Raw genomic sequence first — 24,172 nt, 5'->3', positions numbered from 1 at the left:
GATAAAGATTGGATTTGTGCCTTGCCCAGAATTATCTCTGGAGGTCGGGTCCTTGAGCAAGAATTCCCTAAAGGAGCTTTGCATTGAGTTCTCCACCTCTTTTATTCCTTGGAATGACAGACACCCATCATTCCCTGACCTTTCCTCAGCACTGCTTGAAAAACATGCAAATGCTGTGCACAAACCCATCTTTTCACTGAAAAAACCATTTGAAAGGTAAATGATCCTCCCCAGTGCAAACAGGGAGGAGCAAATCCTTCCCCCATTCCAGCTCCAATCACTGATCCCAGCTGCACAATCTGGAGCTGGAAGGCTTTTGGCACTGATTACATGTTGCTGGGGCTGGAAGTCAGGGAGGGGAGGATGTGTGTGCCTGGCTCATCAGGACAGAAGTGTTCCCATTTCTTCCATCCACACTCAGGCTTTGAAACCAAAAGGCCACATTTGGTGCTTAGCAGAACTTCAAGATTTGGGGTTTGGGGTATTTTTTATAGCAGAAGAGCAGGAAAACAAGACAACAGGTTTTTACAGCTCTGATGCCACTCAGAGGCACAAAAATTGAAGCCCACGCCTTCTCACAACACCTTTTTTTTTAAAAAATATATTTTAAAATGTATTATTTAAATGGATTCAAATCCTTCTCCCACTGCTGATACTTACATTCCTGCTTGAAGGTGAAGTATTCTGTGAGGTGCCTGCACTCGTGGTTCCCTCGAAGGAGGAACAACGTTTTGGGATGATTTATCTTTAAACTCCATAAATACAGCACGCACTGCAAGAGAGGCAAACAGGCCATGTCATAAAATCCTTTCCCAGGGCACTCATCAGCCTCAGACTGCACTAAGAGGTTCTGGGAAGACACCCAAAGTGGAACCCAGCTCCATAATGGGCAGTGGATCTTCTCCTGGCCAAGTGGGGAAAAGCCACCGGGATTTCTCTATATTAGGGCTGGCTTGGAGAAGTGACAAATGAGGTCGTGGCCAACAGAAAACAGCTCGGGGCTGGGTGGGGGCAGCTTTGCTTCCAGCACAAACCAAAGGAAAAAAAAAACCCTTTTGTAGAACAGCAAAGCAGAAGCAGCTGTTTGCTCCAGATGTTCCACTGGGATGGAGACCAGCGAGAGGAGCAGGCACAGACATTTGTCCACAAAACACCCGGAAAATTCAACTTCACCTTCCCCACTGATTTCCCCCCCCCACTGGTTTTTCTGCTTATGCTACAGTCATGTGAAGTTCAAGCTCAAAACAGGAAAAGCTGAGCCCAAAAAACAAGCTTAGCTTTGCAAAGCTCTCTGGCTTTGAAAAGGCCTTTCCACATCCCCTCTGCGAGCGGCAGCACCTGCAAAACGGCGCCTTTGATGAGGCACAGACCAAAGTCAGGCTGAGATGGGGTTTGGAGCAGAAATATTTCATGCTGGCTTCCCAAAAAAAGCCTGAGGGAAGGGCTTGGAGGGCTCACTCAGCCCGGTGTGCTCGGGCTGACAGCAGCAGAGCTGTTATCTCACACTGGGAAGTGTTATCACATTTCCCTCCTTGCTGTGGAGTGCTGGAAGGACAATCCATAGGGACAGCAAGCTCCAGGAGCTGGATTAAAGGCTCTAAGAGGAGCTTACCCTGCAGGCTGACAGGCTGCAGGACACGCCTGGGAAACAGGAACCACCACCAAGTGTGTTTTACACCCTCCAAAATCCCCAAACTGGGGCACAGATCCCCAGGAAGCAGCTGGGAACAACCAGAACCCAACTGAAGCAGTTCCCAGTTGGTTCCCAGCACAGCCAGCTTAGATCTGCTGGTGCTGAAACACTGAACCTGTTGAAGCACTGAACCCTCCAAAATTCCCCATCTGGGGCACAGATCCCCAGGAAGCAGCTGGGAACAACCAGAACCCAACTGAAGCAGTTCCCAGTTGGTTCCCAGCATAGCCAGCTTAGATCTGGTGGTGCTGAAACACTGAACCTGTTGAAGCACTGAACCCTCCAAAATCCCCAAACTGGGGCACAGATCCCCAGGAAGCAGCTGGGAACAACCAGAACCCAACTGAAGCAGTTCCCAGTTGGTTCCCAGCAGAGCCAGCTTAGATCTGGTGGTGCTGAAGCACTGAACCTGCAAGGTAAGCTCTGCATGAATCATCCCAGCTGATCCCAAAAACCCTGAGGAGCTGTAAAGCACTGCCTGTGTCTCACTTGGAATTCAAGCCCACATTAACAACTTGATTAATTGGGAATTCCAAAAGAGAACGGGGCCAAGGCCAGTAGCAAAATCATGTTTTATTGCATCTGTTACCAGGAGGAATGTTCTCAACAAAACCATTTATAATTATTCTGGGATTTAAAGCTTTAACCTCCCTGTGCTTGCAAGAGAAATGTCACTTTTCTGGGCTGGCAGGAGAGCTCTGAGGCTGCTATAAATGAACCAAATGACTTGGAGGAAGAAGCAGCCCTGGCATCAAAGCAAGGCAGAGATGCAGCATCAATAGGGGAGGGTTTGGGATGCATGGAGGCTTGGCAGCCTGCAGAAGAGAGATTTTTAAAACACATTTGAAGGGGTTTAAAGTGAAATGGGGTTGAATTTGGCACCACAATTCTTCCTGGACACAGCAGGGACATGGAGAGAGACCATTCCCTGTGGCTGGAGGCACTTCCCAAGGATGTGGGGACGGCCAGGTACCAGGAGCACACGGAGTAAAGGACATTGGAGAGCCCTCGAGGGCTCCAGAGGGGCTGGAATGAGGAATGAGGGAGTTTCTACACTTGCATGCCTCAGATGCTTCCTGGTGTTTTGCAAAGATCCCTTTTCCAGGAATTGATTCCTGCCTGTTTGCAACAGCCAAGGAGCAAATCCAGGCAGTCACAGCTTTTTGGGTTTAAATCATCTTAAATAATCTCCTTCTCTCCTTACTCTGCCTCTCCGTGTGAATCCCAAAGCCAAGGCTTTGATCCACTTGGAAAGTGAAAGCTCAGCAGGAGACAGGGAGGGAATTCCAAGAGGAATTGGGACTTGCAACCCCAAAAATGCAAGAGGGGCTGGTGCCAAACCTGCCCCCACCATGACCTCTCTCACCATTCCCCAAACCTGGCATTTGTAAGGAAGTTTTACACACAGAGCTTGCCAGAGTGGGAACAGAGGCAAAACTCCCAAATTCAGCCCACAAATCCACCTTCACTCCCACTTCACAGGGCTGACTGGATCTCTTTTATGTTATTCTGGATCTCTTTTATGTTACTCTGGATCTCTTTAATTTTATTCTGGATAAAAAGTGCATTAAATCAAGATTAACATACAATTCCATAATTAGACAGCAATCACGTGTCCCATCATAACTGGATAGGAAGAACTGGCCTGGAAAGGTGCATGCCATTATCACACCACTTTTCCTGATAAATTCCCTCTTTCCATGGATTCTGTTCCTGGCCATAACAATTCACTTTCTAATTTAACAAAATCATTCTGTTCATTGTATTCCAGCTTTGTGGACTGAGATGATCCTTCCCTACCACGAGCAGAGACCTCTCTTGTGCCATTCTGGGATTTGGCACTAAAAGCTGAATGAAAGAAGCATTTTTCCCACTGGGAATCCTTCAGCAGGGCCCTGCCTCATCAGCAGCTCCCAATGGGGGGATTTCCATGGGAAATCAGGGAGTTCATCCTGATTTCCATGCTGCCTGTGAGCCCTGCACTCTGGAGCTGGGATCTGTGGCCAGCAAACCCTTCCCAGAGTCCCCTTCCAGCAGCATTCCAGCTTTCACACGCTTCTTCCCTCCCCTCTCCCCTCACAATTCTTTTCTTTAAATAAAAAATAAAAACCACCAAGCCATCAACCAATCCACTCTCTGTGGCCTCATTATACTGGGAATTCATGTTTTTAAATGAGAATTTCCCTAAGCCAGAGGCCCAGCAAGAATTTGTTGAATGATTTGTTGCTGATATCCAGCTGAGCTGATGAACTGAGAGGCTTGGGGAGGGGCTGGGGCTTTCAAAGGTTTTGTCTGAGCCACAAATTCCTCCTTGTACCTGGACAACCAAACACCTGGAGCCACAGGGAGCACCTGGAAGGGAAATTTGGCCCTTACACCTCCTTGGCCCCCAGTCTGGCATCGTTTCCTGCAATTAAACCCTCCCCTCCCGTTTCATTCTGTTAAAAGGTCACAGTTATGGAACTGTGGAATATCCTGAGCTGGAAGGAATCCACAGGGATCCCAAGGCCTGGCTCTGCCCAGGACAGCCCCAGCTGCTCAGATCATCTCCCCATGGATGCCCAGCTTGGTGTGGTGACTCATGAGGCTGCTGCTCCTGCTCCAAACCTTCCCAGAGGTCACACCACAGGGAAAACCTGGATGTTTGCCCATCTGGGATACACCAAACCTGCTGTTGTTTCATTACAGAAAGCAGATTTTATGCATTCAGGTGGGAATCTCTTCCAGCACAGTGGGTGTGTGGCATTCACGTTCTCTACAAAAATCCCTTCACCCAGGATTTTTCTCCTGGGAAGCTGAGAAGCCTCAGAGAAAAGGAAAATGATTCTTATCTCATTTGCTTCTCCTGTGTTTTGCTGCTTTGGAATGTGTTTGGAGATTGTTTACCCACAGGTGATTGTTCCATTGGATTCTGCTGGGAGTTGTTTTCACTCTTTGGCCAATCAGGGCCAAGCTGTGTCAAAATTCTGTAGAGTCACAAGTTTTCATTATTATATTTTTAACATTTAGTAAGTATCCTTTCTGTATTCTTTAGTATAATCTGGTATTCTTTAATATAATATTATAAAGTAATAAATCAGCCTTCTGAGAACATGGAGTCAGATTCATCATTCCTGCCCTCACTGGGGCATTTCCCAGCAAAAAAAAAAAAACAGTAGGTGGAAGGGAGAAGGATATGGGGATGAAAACTTCTGGATTCTGCCTTATCCTGATGTTTGGAGTGTGTTTGCTGTGCCCATCAAAGCCCACCCTGAGCTGTGGGATCAGAGGGATTTTCCAGGGGGAATCTCTGGCAGGGGAAAGGGAGAGAGGAGAGGAAAAAGCAGCAGCAAATAAAAGATTTCTGTCCCAGCACCTCAGTTCTCCAAGGCCATACATCCTCTTGGAATTCTTCCATATTATCACAGGCAGAGAGGACAAGGGGGATTTGAACTAAAAGGGGATTTAGATGGGATATTGGGAAGAGTTCCTCATCCAAGGCCAGGTTGGCCAGGGCTTAGAGCAATCTGGGATAGTGGAAGGTGTCCCTGCCCAGGGCTGGAACAGGATGGGATTTAAGGTTCTTTCCAAGCCAAACCATTCCATGATTTTGTGATGATCCCAGCATGGAGAGATAAAGGTGCTGATCCCCAGCACTTCTGGAGATCTGAGAGTAAAACTCCATGTCAGATCAATCCTGGGCTAAGAGCAGAGAGTGGGAGCAGGACTTTTCCACCCTGGATCCACACAATCCATACACAGACACAGGGCCCAACACTTCTCATTTGAAGGCTCAAAAATAAAAAATCAAAAAAATCCACTTTTTCTCTCAGAAGGAGCTGCTGTTCTGGAATTTAATCCCTTTTCCAGGTGACCACTGCAAACCCAGCTGAGCACTCCAGAGGAACAGTGGGATGTGTCCTTCCCTTTCCTGCCTGGGGGCTCCTCCTGCCAGCAGCACCCCAAAGCCCAGAGATCCCAGCAGCCCCAGCTCTGCCTCCTCTGTCCCTGCTCCTCGTCACACCTTGGCTCCCTGTCAGGATTCCAGAGCCTGGGGCTGGAAGGGAGCCAGGGGCTGCTGGAGCTCAAGCTGTCAGCCCTGCTCTCCCTAAATCCTCTGCAGAATCCTTCAAAGAACCCCTTGCACTCATCCCTGACAGCTCCTTCCCAAGATTCCTCTGCAGAGCCAGAGGCTCAGCTGTTCCTGCAGCCTCTTTTTTCCAAGAGAAATCACTCCCTCTGTTATTCCAGCTGATTTCTGCCACATTTCAGGCCCCTGCTCCCCCAAAAGCTTTTCCTTACATTGCTTCCAACTGGGAGAAGTGCTCCACTTCCACTCAGCCCTGGCTCTGTGAATCCAGCTGGCTGCAATCCCTTGGGATTTGTGGCATTTGCTAAGAGCTGTCCCTTCCTGTCCCATCCCAGCTCTGCACTGAGCCAGCAGCAGCCTGGGGGCTCCACTCCATCCTTTGTACTCCCAATTTCTTGGGCATGGAATCCCAGGGAGCTGCAAACCCTGCCACAGCCCAGGTGACTCCTGCTCCTCTCTCCTGACCCTATTCCAAGGTTTTCAGAGGGAAGCAGTGACTCAGGCTCGTGGCTCTTTCTCCTCCTGCTCCATCCTGAATTCTGCAGCTTTTCCAACATTTCCTTCTCACTGCTTGCTGGGATCCTGTTGGAACCCTGGATACTGAGAATTGTAAACTTTCTGTGCTGAAAGTTTAAAATTTGACTTAAGAGACTTCCAAAATTAATTGATAGCACTGAGATTATGGATGTGTAGTTAGTTAGAAGTGTGTGATATCACAGAGTAGAAAACTTAAGAGTTTTAGAACATAGAAATAAATATAAAGCAAGACAGAGGTTTTAGGGCAAAGACAGGTTGTTCTTCTTTACCTTCTTCTTCCTTCTTCTTCATGGGTTTGGGTGGTATTTTGTAATTAGAAAAGTCCACATTACAAGCTTCCAAAAATCAGTTATTAAGTTCAAAAGGAAAAGAATCTAAGTGTCATTTCTTAATTAAATAGTTCAGTCTTAAAAGAATAGTTAGCCATTTTGTGCCTTACTAATAAAAAGCTACAAAACTCAGAGTTGTGGGACTATTTCACTGATAAAAGATAACAAACACCTAAGTCCAAACATGAGCTACCACCTCAAGTGCCTTCAATCCCAGCCTCCAGAACCCACAGGATCCTGTGGCCTGCACCAGCACCATCAAATGTCCCTGAGTGACAGCCCCAAGTGACATTAAAAGCACCCCAGAAGGCAGAGGTCAGCCTTTAACCCCATCACTGCCACTTCACTGTCCCTCCCTGAGGATCCAAAGATGGGGACATCATTTCCCTGCCCAAAATCACACTGGGACTTATCAGCATTGCCTTCACCCCATGCAGAACTCCACTGGAGGGCAAATCCAGCATGAGAGATCTGGGGTTGGTGTTTGGGCTGATTCTGAGCTGGATTTGATCTCATTCTGGGCTGAATGTGACTGATTTGGGGCTGTATTTCAATGATTCTGAGCTGTATTTTATTGTGCTGCATTTGAACTGATTCCAAGCTGCATTTAATTGATTCTAAGCTGAATTTTACTGATTTTGAGCCATATTTTACTGATTCTGAGCTGTATTTAATTGATTCTGAGGTGTATTTTAATTGATTCTGAGCTGTGTTTCATTGTGCTGAATTTTACTGATTTAGACCTGCATTTTACAGATTCTGAGCAGCATTTAATTGATTCTGAGCTAAACTTGAACTGATTTTGAGCTGAATTTTACTGATTTGGAGCTGTATTTAACTGATTCTGAATTGCACTTAATTGATTCTGAGCTGCATTTTACTGATTCTGAGATGAATTTTACTGATTCTGAGGTGCATTTTACTGATTCTGAGCTAGATTTGAACTGATTCTGAGGTGTATTTTACAGAATTTGAGCTGCATTTTACTGATTCTGAGCTGCATTTTACTGATTCTGAGCTGCATTTGAACTGATTCTGAGTTGCATTTTACTGATTCTAAGCTGCATTTGAACTGATTCTGAGGTGTATTTTACAGAATTTGAGCTGTATTTTACTGATTCTGAGCTGCATTTTACTGATTCTGAGCTGAATTTGAACTGATTCTGAGGCGTATTTTACAGAATTTGTATTTTACTGATTCCGAGCTGCATTTAATTGATTCTGAGGTGGATTTGAACTGATTTTGAGCTGCATTTTACTGATTCTGAGCTGCATTTTACTGATTCTGAGATAAATTTTACTGATTCTGAGATAAATTTTACTGATTCTGAGCTGCATTTGAGCTGATTCTGAGGTGAATTTTACTGATTATGAGCTGCATTTGAACTGATTCTGAAATGAATTTTACTGATTCTGAGGTGAATTTGAACTGATTCTGAGGTGAATTTTACTGATTCTGAGGTGAATTTTACTGATTCTGAGCTGCATTTTACTGATTCTGAGGTGGATTTGAACTGATTTTGAGCTGCATTTTACTGATTCTGAGCTGCATTTGAACTGATTTTTAACTGACTGAGCTCTACTTTAACCAAGGTTCAACACTCTGGGTTCCTTCAGCCCCAGCACCCCCAATGGTCACCTCTATACTGAAGTAGCCTCTGTCCACGTAGTCCCCCAGGAAGAGGTAGCGGGTGTTATTGGGTGATCCTCCCACTTCAAACAGCTTCATCAGGTCAAAGAACTGCCCATGGATGTCACCACACACTGGGAGAGCAAAAACAGCACAAAAGAAAGGACAGAATTACCACGCTAAGAAAAGCAAGGTCACGGCAGCAGCGAGGAGCAGAGCGAGCAGCGGCAAAATCCTCCCTTGTGAGAGCTGAGTTAAAAAACCTTGGGGGTGGAAGGAACAGGGCAAAAAAAACCTGCTGGGGTTATCCAGGTTGTTATTCAGGAATTGAGCCCTGAGCTCTAGTGGAATATGGGTCTCCTCTCCAGGTCTCACAAGCTCTTGGAGATCTATTTCACAGCCAGGATGGCTCAGCTGCCTCAGAAGGCATAAAATCAGCAGGATGGCTTCTGGGGTAGTGTTGGAAATAAAGAGGTTTTAATAAAAGGCAAAATAACAAAACTCTTTACAGAGAAAAACCCAGCCAGGTGCAAGAGGTCCTTGCCCCTGGTAAACACCTCACAAAATCAATTCCTTTCTTTGTTCTCTTATTTTTCTAGTGAATTGCTCAGGTGGGACTTTTTGGCTCCTAATTGGCCATCCTTAAGTTTGAGGTGAAGTCCCCCAAACCTATCAGATGTCTTTTCACCTGACTGAGGAGAGAAAATTCTGAGCTTATTTCCTTTTTTAAGAGGTCAAAAGACAGTTTTGTCACTCCGTCAACAGGGAGCACATTCCTATGTGAAAAACGCCAATCACTTGGTTATAAAAACAGTAATATAATTAGAGTAATAAAAATTTGAACAATTGAGATTAGGAATAAAAACAAAGAGTTAGGGACAGTCCAGGTACCTCTTTCTGGGCAAAATAAGCCTGAAAAAGGACCCACATTAACAGAGGATCAACCCTTAAAGCAACAGCCTGTTGCATATTCATACACTTCATACATGATGCATAAATTCCATTCAAACACAGGATTCTGTCTGGGCAGTGTCAGCTTCTTCCTCTGAATCCTAACGTGAGCAAGGTGGAAAGAAGTTCATTTCTTTTGATAATGGAGCAATAAATTCTCTTTCTCTGAAAGATTCAGGTGTTCTGTGGCTGCTATATTGGTATGAGTACCTCTTTAAAAAATATCCCACATCCACAGTTTCTATTTTAACCACAAAAGTTCCATTTTAACCACAAAACTACATTTACCATCCTATTAAAATGTTAATACAGCACTACTAATCAATACAACATAACACATAAATAAAATAAACTGCTGAAATAAAATAAAGCTCCTGAAATAAACCTGGGATTAAGCCCTGCTAAGATTCAGCCCCTTCATCTTCTGCCATTGTTCCAGTATGCCATGCCCAGGCTTTTAAACACATCCAAAGATGGTGATTCTACCACTCCCTGGGAAGAGCATTCCAGTGCTTTATTATTCTTTGGGTAATTTTTTTTTTTTCCTAATATCCAACCTATACCTTCCCTGATATAGCTTGAGACTGTGTCCTCTGCTTCTGCCAGGTGGAAGAGACCAAGAGGTTGGATATTAGGACTCTGCCCCAATACCTCAAAAAGCTTCACCCTCAAAAAGCAGAATTTGTTCCTCTTCACCCCAATACCTCATAAAGCTTCACCCCCAAAGAGCAGAATTTGCCCTTCTCTGCCCCAATACCTCATAAAGCTTCACCCCCAAAAAGCAGAATTTGCTCCTCTCCACTCCAATACCTAAAAAATCTTCACCCCCAAAAAGCAGAATTTGTTCTTCTTCACCCCAATACCTCAAAAATCTTCACCCCCAAAAAGCAGAATTTGTTCCTCTTCACCCTCAAAAAGCAGAATTTGCCCTTCTCTGCCCCAATACCTCAAAAAGCTTCACCCCCAAAGAGCAGAATTTGCCCTTCTCTGCCCCAATACCTCAAAAAGCTTCACCCCCAAAAAGCAGAATTTGTTCATCTTCACCCCAATACCTCAAAAATCTTCATCCCCAAAAAGCAGGATTTGTTCCACTTCACCCTCAAAAAGCAGAATTTGCCCTTCTCTGCCCCAATACCTCAAAAATCTTCACCCCCAAAAAGCAGAATTTGTTCCTCTTCACTCCAATACCTCATAAAGCTTCACCCCCAAAAAGCAGAATTTGTTCCTCTTCAATACCTTGAAAATCTTCACCCCCAAAAAGCAGAATTTTTTCCTCTTCACCCCAATACCTCAAAAATCTTCACCCCCCAAAAGCAGAATTTGCCCTTCTCTGCCCCAAAGATAACAGGTTTATCTGTGTAGAGCCATCCAATCTGCACTTTGCACACCCAGGAGCTCTGACCTGTGATTGGAGCCTCCACCTCGATCATGGTTTTCTCGTGCCTCAGGATGGCGGCGCCGTCGTTGATGATTTTCAGCGCCGCGTCCTCCTCCAGCCTCCCCTCCTTCACCAAGTGGCTCTTGAGGACGTCGAGCCTCGGTTTGCCATCCTCAAACACCTCCTTCAGAGTGAGCCTCTGCGTGGGAGGGAATGGGACAGCTGCAAAGGCAAGGCAAGGCAAGGAGTCAGCTTCTCAGGGAGAGGCAATGACAGGCTTTGCTTCTCTGAGGAGAATTAATCCACAACCATCAGAGGTTTGTTGTTGTAGCGGTGGTTTTATGGTTTAGAATGGTTTTTTGTCTTTGTATCCCCTTGTTTTCCCCAAATAATCCCTCTCCTTTGCTGAGATTAGCCAGGGTTGATACACATTGAGTGATCAGCCAGGGGTCAACCCCCCACACGCTGTCCTAAATGTCCATTCCCCAGTACCCATCCCTTAAATTCACTTATTGGTTTGTCACCCCAGGCAGGCCAGGATTGGCTCTGCAGGCTGAGCTGAGGCCCAGCACCCCAGTGTTGTGCAGTGTATTTTTATACTTTGTAATAGTTTTGGTTTTGTATCTCAGTATTTGTCCCAAATGCTTTACCCCAGATTGTACCCCCTTGATCTACGTGTGTAATCCCTGTCCTTTGCTGAGATCATCCCCAAATCCCCACCCTGGCTCTCTGTCAGTCACTCACCATCCCATCCCCTCCATCCAGAACTAATGTCCTAACTGTCCATGCCCCAGTATCCATCCCTTAAATTCACTTATTGGTTTGTCACCCCAGGCAGGCCAGGTGGGCTCTGCAGGCTGAGCTGAGGCCCAGCACCCCAGTGCTGCAGTGTTTTTATACTTTGTAATAGTTTTGATTTCTAGCCCAGATTGTACCCACTCCCTCTACCTGTGTAATCCCTCTCCTGCACTAAAATCATCCCCAAATCCCCACCCTGGCTCTCTGTCACTCACTCACCATCCCATCCCCTCCACCCAGAACTTCCACTCCAGAACCTTGAGTGATCAGCCAGGGGTCACCCCCAAGTGCTTCCCCACACACTGTCCTAAATGTCCATGCCCCAGTATCCACCCCATAAATTCACTTATTATAGTCACCCCAGGTAGGCCAGGATTGGCTCTGCAGGCTGAGCTGAGGTCGTGCCCAGCACCCCAGTGTTGTGCAGTGTTTTTGTACTTTGTAATAGTTTTGGTTTTGTATCCCAGTATTTTTCCCAAATGCTTTACCCCAGATTGTACCCCCTTGATCTACCTGTGTAATCCCTCTCCTTTGCTAAGATCATCCCAAAATCCCCACCCTGGCTCTCTGTCAGTCACTCACCATCCCATCCCCTCCATCCAGAATAATGTCCTAAATGTCCATGCCCCAGTATCCATCCCATATTCACTTATTATAGTCACCCCAGGCAGGCCAGGATTGGCTCTGCAGGCTGAGCTGAGGCCCAGCACCCCAGTGCTGCAGTGTTTTTATACTTTGTAATAGTTTTGGTTTTGTATCCCAGTATTTGTCCCAAATGCTTTACCCCAGATTGTACCCACTCCCTCTACCTGTGTAATTCTTCTCCTTTGCTGAGATCATCCCCAAATCCCCACCCTGGCTCTCTGTCACTCACTCACCATCCCATCCCCTCCATCCAGAACTAATGTCCTAACTGTCCATGCCCCAGTATCCACCTCATAAATTCACTTATTGGTTTGTCACCCCAGGCAGGCCAGATGGGCTCTGCAGGGTGAGCTGAGGCCGTGCCCAGCACCCCAGTGTTGCAGTGTTTTTATACTTTGTAATAGTTTTGATTTCTAGCCCAGATTGTACCCACTCCCTCTACCTGTGTAATCCCTCTCCTGCACTAAAATCATCCCCAAATCCCCACCCTGGCTCTCTGTCACTCACTCACCATCCCATCCCCTCCACCCAGAACTTCCACTCCAGAACCTTGAGTGATCAGCCAGGGGTCACCCCCCAAGTGCTTCCCCACACACTGTCCTAAATGTCCATGCCCCAGTATCCATCCCATAAATTCACTTATTATAGTCACCCCAGGCAGGCCAGGTGGGCTCTGCAGGCTGAGCTGAGGCCCAGCACCCCAGTGCTGCAGTGTTTTTATACTTTGTAATAGTTTTGTTTTTCTAGCCCAGATTGTGTTCCCTCCCTCTACCTGTGTAATTCTTCTCCTTTGCTGAGATCATCCCCAAGCCCATCCCAGCATCTCCTCCTCATCCCAGCTGAATCATTCTGATCATTCTGGTCCTGCCATGGCCAGGGGATGCTGAAGGAACTGACCCCAGAGGGTGAGGAATTCCTGCTTTTACTGATTTAGGGAGGATTTGAAAGGATCCCTGGGGTGATTCCCATCTCTCCATGGATTGCAGGAGCTGCTGGCAGCCAGGCCACACACTTGGGGTTTTATTCCCAGTTCTTCCCAAACATCCAGGCCCTCCTTCCTGGAATTAATTTTAATTCAAGATATTCTACAGCCATTAATTACACCAGGGTCATGCGTGCTCCCATCTTTTTCAAATTAGCCCAGCCTGGAAGAAGGGTGATGAGGAATTCAGATTTTTACTGAAAACTCTATTTTTTTTACTTAATGGACAGAACTTTGGGAGGGGTTAAAGGCTTAAAAAGGGAAAACCTCCATTGTGAGGGGCTGAGCACATGGCAGGGAAAATGCCACAACCTTTTTTCTTTATTCAGTTTTCTGTTGTATTTTTGATAAGGTTTAATAAACCTTCCCAAACTATGAGAAGTGAGGAGCATTTCTCACACCCAGGACAATACCTGGGATGCAAATCAAAGCCCTGTCCTCACCCAGCAGCCACCAAGGACTGGTGAGGCCACACCTTGAGGGCTGGGCCCAGTTCTGGGAGCTCACTGGGAGTGAATCAGGGAAGGGAACAGAGCTGGGGAAGGGTTTGGGGCACCAGGAGAGGCTGAGGGAGCTGGGAAGGGGCTGAGCCTGGAGAAAAGGAGCTCAGAAGGGCCCTTGTGGCTCTGCACAACTCATGTATAGAGGTTAAGAAAAGTTTTATAGATTTATAGTTCTGTTGTATCCCTTGTGTGGTTATCAAGGGACAGCTGGGGTTGGAACAGCTGAGCTCCAGTCAGGATTTGAGGCAGAGATCTCCACCACTGGACAGCCAAGAAGGGGCTGATGGACAGAACTTTGGGAGGGGTTAAAGGGTTAAAAAGGGAAAACCTCCATTGTGAGGGGCTGAGCACATGGTGGAGAAAATGCCATAACCTTTTTTCTTTATTCAGTTTTCTGTTGTATTTTTGATAAGGTTTAATAAACCTTCCTAAAGTATGAGAAGTGAGGAGCATTTCTCACACCCAGGACAATACCTGGGATGCAAATCAAAGCCCTGTCCTCACCCAGCAGCCACCAAGGACTGGTGAGGCCACACCTTGAGGGCTGGGTCCAGTTCTGGGAGCTCACTGGGAGTGAATCAGGGAAGGGAACAGAGCTGGGAAGGGTTTTGGACACCAGGAGAGGCTGAGGGAGCTGGGAAGGGGCTGAGCCTGGAGAAAAGGAAGCTCAGAAGGGCCCTTGTGGCTCTGCACAACTCATGTATAGAGGTTAAGAAAAGTTTTATAGATTTATAGTTCTGTTGTACCCCTTGTGTGGTTATCAAGGGACAGCTGGGGTTGGGACACCTGAGCTCCAGTCAGGATTTGAGGCAGAGATCTCCACCACTGGACAGCAAAGGAGAGGTTGATGGACAGAACTTTGGGAGGGGTTAAAGGGTTAAAAAGGGAAAACCTCCATTTGAGGGGCTGAGCACACAGCACAGTGTTGTGTTTTTGATAAGGTTTAATAAACTTTCCCAAACTATGAGAAGTGAGGAGCATTTCTCACACCCAGGACAATACCTGGGATGCAAATCAAAGCCCTGTCCTCACCCAGCAGCCACCAAGGACTGGTGAGGCCACACCCTGAGGGCTGGGTGCAGTTCTGGGAGCTCACTGAGAGTGAATCAGGGAAGGGAACAGAGCTGGGAAGGGTTTGGGGCACCAGGAGAGGCTGAGGGAGCTGGGAAGGGGCTGGAGAAAAGGAGCTCAGGGGGAACGTTGTGGCTCTGCACAGCTTATGTATAGAGGTTAAGAAAAGTTTTATAGATTTATAGTTCTGTTGTACCCTTGTGTGGTTATCAAGGGACATCTGGGAGGGCTGGCTTGTCACTGTGGTGACACCTGAGCTCCAGTCAGGATTTGAGGCAGAGATCTCCACCACTGGACAGCCATGAAGGGGCTGATGGACAGAACTTTGGGAGGGGTTAAAGGGTTAAAAAGGGAAAACCTCCATTGTGAGGGGCTGAGCACATGGTGGAGAAAATGCCATAACCTTTTTTCTTTATTCAGTTTTCTGTTGTATTTTTGATAAGGTTTAATAAACCTTCCCAAACTATGAGAAGTGAGGAGCATTTCTCACACCCAGGACAATACCTGGGATGCAAATCAAAGCCCTGTCCTCACCCAGCAGCCACCAAGGACTGGTGAGGCCACACCTTGAGGGCTGGGCCCAGTTCTGGGAGTGAATCAGGGAAGGGAACAGAGCTGGGAAGGGTTTGGGGCACCAGGAGAGGCTGAGGGAGCTGGGCAGGGGCTCAGCCTGGAGCAAAGCAGGCTCAGGGGGCCCTTGTGGCTCTGCACAGCTCCTGCCAGGAGAAAAGGAGGATGAGGGAGCTGGGGAGGGTCTGGAGCCCCAGGAGAGGCTGAGGGAGCTCAGCCTGGAGAAAAGGAGGCTCAGGGGGGCCCTTGTGGCTCTGCACAGCTCCTGCCAGGAGGGCACAGCCGAGGGGATTTGGGATCTTATCCCAGGGAACAGGGACAGGAGCAGAGGGAACAGTCTCAGGCCATGCCAGGTGACATCAGCAGGAATTCCTTCCTGGAAAGGGCTGTTAAAAAGGGCTGTTAAATACAGGAAGGGATTGCCCAGGGAGGTTTGGAGTCCTCATCCCTGGGGGTGTCCAAGAACACCTGGAGGTGGCACTCAGAGCTCTGGGCTGGGGACAAGGTGGGGACTGGGCACAGCTTGGACCTGGTGATGCTGGAGCTCTCTTCCAAGCTGAAGGATCCTCAGTGCTCCACTAAAATATTGAATTTTGAATTTTCCAGCATAGAGCTGGCCAAATAACACAGGGAGAAGAGCGGTGCCACGGCTCCCTTTTAAATGCAAATCCAGCAGCAATTTACCCTGAAAACCCCCAAGAGGAAACTGCACCAGAGATTCTCTACAGCTGAACATCAATTTTCAAATCACAGGAACTGCAGGAGTGGCTCTAATGAAAGGGGAGCTGGTGCCTGCAACGAGGTGGCCCCACTTTCATGGATCCCTTTGGAAGTTGTGCTCTGTGTCCCACGTGCCTGGAACTCTCCAGAGCATTCCCCACCAAGCTGACAATTAAACCAGACCTGCTTCAACCCACACAGGCTGGAGCAGGGCTTTTTCTACATCCACTGCTCAGCTCTGCTCCAAAAGGAAAAAAAAAAGAAACCCTCTGGAGATGGATGAATAAATAATTATAAATAATTCTGCAGGATTTTTCCCCTCTGGGTCACTGGAGGGCTGGCAGTGCTGTGGGAGGAAATGAGGGAAGATGTGGGGCTGGCACCAACAGGATCAGCTGGGATGAGGGAGGGCAAAAGGAAGGAAAAAAGGTGGAAATGCAAGTCCAGGACGTGGAATGAGGGATTTTTTGGGACACTGAGAGGCTGGAAAATGATTTTTAAGTGCTACAAACCTTGTGGTGGTTCTAGCATCCGACTCCAAAGGGAGCCAGGGAGCACTTGGAGGGCAAATGACTTACAAGGAAGAGAAGAGAGAAACAGAAACCATTCACCTCCACATTCCCCAGCCCTCAAGCATGGCCAACACCTCTGGAGCCACAGCAAGGGAGTGAGAAGCCCCAGAGGTGGGGTTGGAGAGCTCAGCAAGGATGGGCTGTGACCCCAGGACAGCAGTGCCCACCCAGAGATGCACAGGAAGCTCCTGGCTTTGCCTTTTCCTGGTAGCCCCAGCGAGCAAAGTTATGCAAGATCCAATCTGAGGCTTCAGCCAAGAACTTTTATGTAAGTTCCCTCCTTGGCTTTGCACAGCTCCACTCCCACAAGGAGCTGGGCACGACCAGGAGCCGGCTCCTCCTTGGCTCTGCCAGGGTTTCAACCACCCCAGTTTAATTAAAAATCTCAATTTTCTCTTTATCCATGCTCCATTCTCTCGGCCAGGAGGAAGAGGATGCTCCTGCAGCCAGGCAAGGCTTTCCAACAGCAGGTACAGCCCTCAGAGCAACCTGACCTGGAATTTTGGACCTCCAGGCCATTGAGAAGGGTGGAGAGACTCACCCAGGTCCTGCTGCTATCTGAAAAACGAGGAGATAAAAGTCCTTATCTCACCAAAAAAAAAAAAAGAAAAAAAAGAAATCAGAGTTGTGGAATGGCTTGGGATGGAAGGAGCTTCCACCAGCCCAGGTTGCTCCAAGCCCTGCCCCTTCCAGGGACACTTGCAGGGATCCAGAGCAGCCACAGCTCCTCTGGGAATTCCATCCCAGCCCCTGCCCACCCTCCCAGGGAAGAATTCCAGAATTCCTTCTCTACACCCACCCTACATTTTCCCTCTTTCAGCTCAAATCCATTGCTGCTCTCACTGCAGTTCCATGGTTGGTCCTGGAATGCCCAGACAGTGGGTTAAGCTCATCCTCACAGCCAGCTCCCAAATAATTAATGAAAATTAGGGAAAAAACCACTCCCAGCATTCCAAGAGTTCAACCCTGTGACCTCTGTGCCACCTTCCCTTTGCACACCAAGCCAGGAGTTGCACCCAGGCTTGTTTGAACAGTGAAATCTGCAGCTCTGGGGTTTGTAAATCCACCAAGGGCATCCAAACCCAGGGTGAGGAAAAGGCAATTCCTGCTCCACCAGCAGGACCCTGCTGAGGGCCAATCCACGACAAAAGGACACAAAAGCAAGAGAAGATTGAGGTGTGAAATGGATTAAAAGGTCAGGTGTGCCCAAGGGAAAACGAAAAGGAAATTAAAAGGAAAATCAAAGGGATCTCTTTGCTGGACTCCAGGGCAAGATTCCATTTCCTGCCAAGTTAATATGGATTTTATTTGCCAGGCCACAAGCAAGGGGGTATTTGCAACACTCTGAGAGGACATGGATAGTTAAGGATGGGAGAATTTGGGAAAAATCTGCTTTTTCCACCACCAGCAGTGCTCATCCCTCAGTGCCAGATAAAAATCCCACAGGAAGAAAAAAAATCCCATTCCTCCCTACCTCAGTCCTTAAAATGCACTTAAAATTCAGCTTCAGCAGGGCTGCCCCATGCCCAGCTCCAGGCAGAGAACACAGAGTGATCCACAAATGATTGTTTACACATCCCAGAGTCCCTGGGCTGGCTGCAGGGATTCATTACTGAAAAAGGAGCAGGAGCTCCGTGCCTGGAGTGGCAGCCATGGCCAAACGCTGCAGGGAAAAGGGATCCCCTCAATGCCCCCAAAATAACCCCACAGGGTGCAAAATTCACAAAAACAAAGCAGGGAGAGGTTTCCCTGCAGCTCCTGGTGCACATCTGGGAGAGAATCCAAACAAAGCCCCCTTCACTGCTTGCTCCTCAGCACACAGCAGATGGTGAGAGATGAAATTTGGAGCAAAAAAAGCACATTTTGGGGCAAAACCCCAAAGGATTTGGACATTAAGGAGCTTGAATGGGCTGGTAAAGGTGAAAACATTGCCAGGAAAAGTCCAGCAGGAGCCACCCAAACCCCCTGTGAAAGGGAGGGAGAAGCAGCTCCAGGGCTGAGCTGGGCACAGCAGGGTGGGGGTTTTTGGTTTTTTTTTCCTCTTTCCCAATTTCCAAAGAGCCCAACGTTATTTTTATCCCAGATTTTATTCCCATTCACACCTAACCTACATTCATCTATTCAAAGCTGTGTCCAGGGCTCACACAGAGCTGGCTCAGGGGGAATAATGTGGAGAAATCCAGCACAGAAAGGCCTCAGAAATGGCTTTTTTTTTGCTGGGAAAAAGGTGGATTTTCAGCTTTCAGAGTCATTAACGGGGAACAAACCCTTGGAGGCAAGGGATGGATGTCACTGTCACTCCAGCAGTGCTCCTGCTTTTCCTGCTGCTCCATCCCAGATCCAGGCCAAAAGCAAGGACAGGCTGGACCTCAGCAGCTGGGTGATGTGGAATGCCAGAATTATCCAGCTTGGAAAACCCCCCAAGGTCATCAATTCCCATCTGTGACCTGTCCCAGCTCAGAGCACTGAGTGCCAGGCCCAGGCATTCCTCAGAAACCTCCAGGGATGGGAATTCCAGCACCTCCCAATGCCTGACCCCCATATTTATTAGCAACCACCCTATTTATCAGCAACCACCCTATTTTCCTTGCAATAATCTTTCTTCTTCCCAAAATGATTAAACCACGTGAATTTCTGGTCCTTAAACACAAAATTGTCTTTGCTTTAAGAATCCCCACCCTGGTTTCTGGGAGGTTTTTTCCTCCCCTGATGTGAGAACCTGCAGAACCAGGTGTGTGTGCTCGATATTCTGATTTTTCCAAGCTTGGATCAAGCCCTGCCAAATAATCTGTGTCATTTTCCAGGGCTGGCACAGGCAGCCTGAGCCTGCCATGGCACAGAACTGTTCGTTCCAGCTGCAGGAACTCCGTGGAAAAAAATAAAAATAAAAATGGAGCTGCATCACCTCCCACCTGAGGAAATAATTAACTTCTCCCTTATTAAAAGAAACATTAATGGCAAAGAAAAATCTCCAAATGAAGTAAACAACTTCTTGTATAAAAGCAGCAAGAGCCAGGAGGAATAATAATAATAATAATAATAATAATAATAATAATAATAATAATAATAATAATAATAATATATAATAATAATATATAATAATAATAATATATAATATATAATATATATAATATAATAATAAATATAATAAATAATATAATATATAAAATATATTATTATTATTATTATTATTATTATTATTATTATTATTATTATTATTATTATTGCCATTTCCATCTGTTTTCCCCCAAATTTTTGCATGTTCCAATCATTCTTTTTTGCTCTGGGGAAGGAACCTCCATATTTCAGAAGCTCCAGAGACTCCCAAATAGAGGGGAAATAAAAACTTCCAGGGCTGAGAAGCACAACTCTGGAAGTGCTGAAGAAAACCCACAAGATTTGGGGTTATGTGAATTCCTCTGGACCAGCAGCTCCTTGGGATGGATGGAGTTTCTAACGTCCCAGTTTTATCCAGAACTCCCAGTGTGCTTCTGGTTTGGAGAGCTGCCTCTGATCCTCACCTGGAGCCACAGATTCCTTTTAGTAGGACAACCAGAATTATCTCCTCACAATAACCCTAAAAATACCTGCATTGTAGGAGCTGAATGAATGATTTCTTCGAAGGGGACAGTCAGAGTCAGCCCAAAGCAGAGCTGGGAGGGAGCAATGGAGCCGTTCCCAGCAGCAAATCTGAGTCCCTGCCTCATCAGCTCCCAGGAAAAAACCCCCAAATTTGAGGCCACCTTGGGAGAAGCTGGCAGGCCCTGGGGCTGAGCAGGAGCCAGGTGCATTTAAGGCTAAAAGAAGCAGGTGACAGCTCCAGGTATGGAAATGCAAACACAAACAGAGCACAGCCCTGGCCCTGCTCAGGGCTCCCACAGAAACCTGGGCTGTGCAAGAGGCTCCAAATCCACCCAGACCCCAGGCCAGCCATGGATTCCCAAGGAAATGTCACAGAATTCCAGAATGCTTTGGGTGGGAAGGGACATTCAAGATGATCTCATTCCAGCAGGTCAGGCTGCTCCAACCTGGACTGCCCAAGAGGCTCCAAATCCACCCAGACCCCAGGCCAGCCATGGATTCCCAAGGAAATGTCACAGAATTCCAGAATGCTTTGGGTGGGAAGGGACACTCAAGATGATCTCATTCCAGCAGGTCAGGCTGCTCCAACCTGGACTCGGCCACTTCCAGGGATGGGGCGGGCAGAGATTTTCTGGGAAAACCATCCCAGTGCCTCACCACCCTCTGACACCTTACAGCTCCCTAAAATCCTTGGGATGGCAGTGATTATCCTGCTCCTGCTGGGAATTTGGCCAGCAAACAGCGAGGCCAGGAGCAAGCAAGGGGCCTTTGCTGAGGAGGATTCCCCAGCAGAGCTCAGGGCCAAGGTTTTGCCACAGCTGCCAGTGCCAGTCCCAGCAGGTGGAGCTGGAACTCTGCTCTGGGCAGGATTAAACCCAGGAGGGTTTAATTAGAACAGAGGTGACTTAAGCCACAGCAGGCAGCTCACAAAGCCCTCCTGGCAGGGCAGCCAGGGCTCCTCACACCCCACATCCCCAATGAAGCTGAAGCCAGAGCTGGATCCGTGCTGTTGGTCTGGCTCCTGCTCCTGCCAAAGCTCCCCGTGGATCAGAGACCTCAAAATACTCTCAGAGAGCACCCTCAGCCTCCCTGAAGTGATAAAATCCACATCTGCTTGCAAGGCCCATCAAGTTTCCAGCTCAGATTTGGCTCCTAATGAGCGGCACTGATGCGGATTTTCCTGGGATTGTCATTGAGCCAATCAGTCCAGAGCCTGGACATCACTGAGTGCCAGCTCAGCAAGCAGAGCCCAAAACCCTGCAATTCCAGCCTGGAAAACCTCTCTCTTTGAGAGCCTCCAGCTCTACAAACTTTCCAGAGGTTCAAAATCAATGTATTCCCAGAAAATCATCGCTCAACAAACCCAGTGTCCCCCTCTCATTGGATTCCAGGGAATCACTGCAAAGCCTGAGGAAAAAAAGGAGGAAAAGGAGGAGAAGGGAAAAAAAAAGGAGAAAAAGGAGGAGGAAAAGGAGGAAAAGGAGGAGGAGGAAAAGAAGGAGGAGGAAAAGGAGGAAGAGGAGGAAAAGGAGGAGGAAGAAGAGGAAAAGGGGAAGAGGAAAAAGGAGGAGGAAAAGGAGAAGGAGGAGGTAAAAAAGGAGGAGGGAAAAAGGAGGAGGAGGAGGAAAAGCAGGAGGAGGAAAAGGAGAAGGAGGAGGAAGAGGAGGAAGAAGAGGAGAAGGGGGAGGGAAAAAGGAGGAGGAGGAAAAGGAGAAGGAGGAGGTAAAAAAGGAGGAGGTAAAGGAAGAGGAAGAAGAGGAAAAGAGGGAGGCAAAAAGGAGGGGGGAAAAAAGGAGGAGGAGGAAAATGAGGAGGGAAGGAAAAAGGAGGAGGAGGAAAAAAACAGGAGGAGGAAAGGAAAAGGAGGAGGAAAAAAGGAGGAGGAGGAAAAAAAAAGGAGAAAAAGGAGGAGGAAAAGGAGGAGGGAAAAAGGAGGAGGAGGAAAAGGAGAAGGAGGAGGAAAAGGAGGAAGAGGAGGAGGAAGAAGAGGAAAAGGGGGAGGGAAAAAGGAGGAGGGAAAAAGGAGGAGGAGGAGGAGGTAAAAAAGGAGGAGGTAAAGGAGGAGGAAGAAGAGGAAAAGAGGGAGGGAAAAAGGAGGAGGAGGAGGAAAAAGAGGACAGAAGGAAAAAGGAGGAGGAGGAAAAAAACAAGAGGAGGAAAGGAAAAGTAGGAGGAAAAAAGGAGGAGGAGGAGGAATAAAGGAGGAGGAGGAAAACAGGAGGAGGAAAGGAAAAGGAGGAGGAAAGGAAAAAGGAAGAGGAGGAAAAAACCAAGAGGAGGAAAGGAAAAGGAGGAGGTAAAAGGAGGAGGAAAAAAGGAGGAGGAGAAATAAAGGAGGAGGAGGAAAACAGGAGGAGGAAAGGAAGAGGAGGAGGGAAGGAAAAGGAGGAGGGAAGGAAAAAGGAGGAGGAGGAAAAAAACAAGAGGAGGAAAGGAAAAGGAGGAGGAAAAGGAGGAAGTTTAGAGCAAACAGCTGCAGCTACTTAAAAAAACAAGTGAGCTCCCCAAAGGAGCAGGGAGGGGATTCCTCGATGTCAGCAGGCAGGGAAATGCAGCACCTGTTTGCCAAGGTTCCAGCCTGGCCACTAATAGCTCCTTAATGGAGGCACAGCGGGGCTTTGTGGAAAAGGCAAATCCCGGGAATGTGAACCCGACCCTGCCACGGCTCCCAAGGGGCTTCGGGATCCCATTTCAAACCTGCTCTAAGCAAACACAACTTTGTGTCCTTCCAAGATCTGTGCTCCAGGGAAGAACAGGCTGATCCACGTGGGAATCCTGGACACCCCAGAAAGATTCCTGCAGGAGCAGCCACGGTGTGCAAAAAGGGCTCACAGCACAGAAAATTGGGAAATGTGAGCACAAAATGATGAATTTTGACACAGTCAGGGCCTTGGTTTCTTTTCTCTTCCCATCTCAGGCCTCAAACCCTCACCCTGAGTGGGATCCTCACTGGATTCAGCTGCTCTGGATAAAATATTCCTTGTGAGGTGCTCATTCCCAGGTTGGGGAATATCTGTACCCACACATCACCTCAGACCACACCAAGGTGCTGATGGGCCACAGGGAGCTGCACAGAATTCAAATCTTCCTGGTGGACATCAGCCAGAGCAGTTCCCTTGCAAAGCAAACAGCAGCCCCCCAAAAAATGGGGATAAATCAGTGTCAGTGCTGCTTCCAGAGCAGCTCCCCAGACGTGGCAGGGATGGAGCAGGATGAGAGGAGCCCCCAGCTACTGCTGAAGCAGCAATTCCAGTGCCCTGGTCACTGCTCCTCCAGGAAACCCTCGTGGTATTTTTCCAGGACATCACCTTTGGGATAATATTCTGTTTGAGAAGCCATTTTACCACGTCCTGCTATGCTCAGCAGCTGATAAAAGGGAATATTTTCTGGAGCAATCTAGGTTGACAGCACTTCCTCCTGCTCTCCTGAAATTCACCCTGAATCACTTGGGAAATTCATCCTAGGAAATTCTCATTGGAGCGGGGAAAGTGCTTTAAACTCTTATTTTACAGGCCCACCATGCCAAAAGGAACCCCCAGGTGGAAGATTGGTGGAGAATTTTGGAGAAACAACCCCCCCATGAGCTCCTCAGGCTCCCAATGAGAGGAGATCCCACTGCCCCTCAATGGAAACAGGGAGATCCCAGAAGGGGTTTGGGTTGGAAGGGACCTCAAGGATCACCTCATGCCAGAAAATCACCACTCAACTGATGCTCCCACCAGGCAGCAGTGAGGCTTTGTTTCAGAGGCTGCAAAATCAGGAGAACAGCCTGGCCAGCCCAACATTCCTCCTCCTGCCAGGAAAATCCTTAAAATCTGCACTGACATTTCCTTTTCTTTAGAGCATCCATCCTCCACCTCCCTCTGCTCCAACCCATGCATCCTGAGGGGCTTTCCCAGGATATCTGCAGATTCCCCATGCCTGGAAGTGTCCAAGGCCAGGCTGGATGAGGCTTAGAGCAATGTGGGATAGTAGAAGGTGGAATGAGGTGAACTTTAAGATCCTTTTCCAACCCCAACCATTCCAGGATTCCACACCTGACCCTGCTCAGCGGAATGTGCCCCTTTGGCAGAGCAATCCTGACCTCTGGGAGCCCCTGGGAGCCTCTGAGAGCCGAGCCCTGTATTATGGGATATCTCTGA

At 47.7% G+C, this 24,172-nt stretch overlaps 1 protein-coding gene across 2 annotated transcripts in view; it reads right to left on the bottom strand.

Annotated features, from left to right (window-relative positions):
* PPP3CC (protein phosphatase 3 catalytic subunit gamma) overlaps window positions 1-24,172 on the bottom strand; it is a 49,667-nt gene that overhangs the window by 19,469 nt on the left and 6,026 nt on the right. For both annotated transcript variants that reach the window (XM_071454715.1, XM_071454716.1), the window contains exons 2-4: window positions 10,612-10,809; window positions 8,268-8,392; window positions 661-772 (exon numbers count right to left, since the gene is read on the bottom strand). In XM_071454715.1, the coding sequence (XP_071310816.1) occupies window positions 661-772; window positions 8,268-8,392; window positions 10,612-10,809 (435 nt within the window). The remainder of the gene's footprint in view (window positions 1-660; window positions 773-8,267; window positions 8,393-10,611; window positions 10,810-24,172) is intronic.

The sequence above is a fragment of the Agelaius tricolor genome, unplaced genomic scaffold (genome assembly GCF_023055355.1).
Source record: "Agelaius tricolor isolate 1412-34295 unplaced genomic scaffold, bAgeTri1.0.p SCAF_41, whole genome shotgun sequence".
NCBI classification, from domain to species: domain Eukaryota; kingdom Metazoa; phylum Chordata; class Aves; order Passeriformes; family Icteridae; genus Agelaius; species Agelaius tricolor.
Note: the sequence above shows the minus strand (reverse complement) of the source record. Positions and strands in the feature narration are given on the sequence as shown.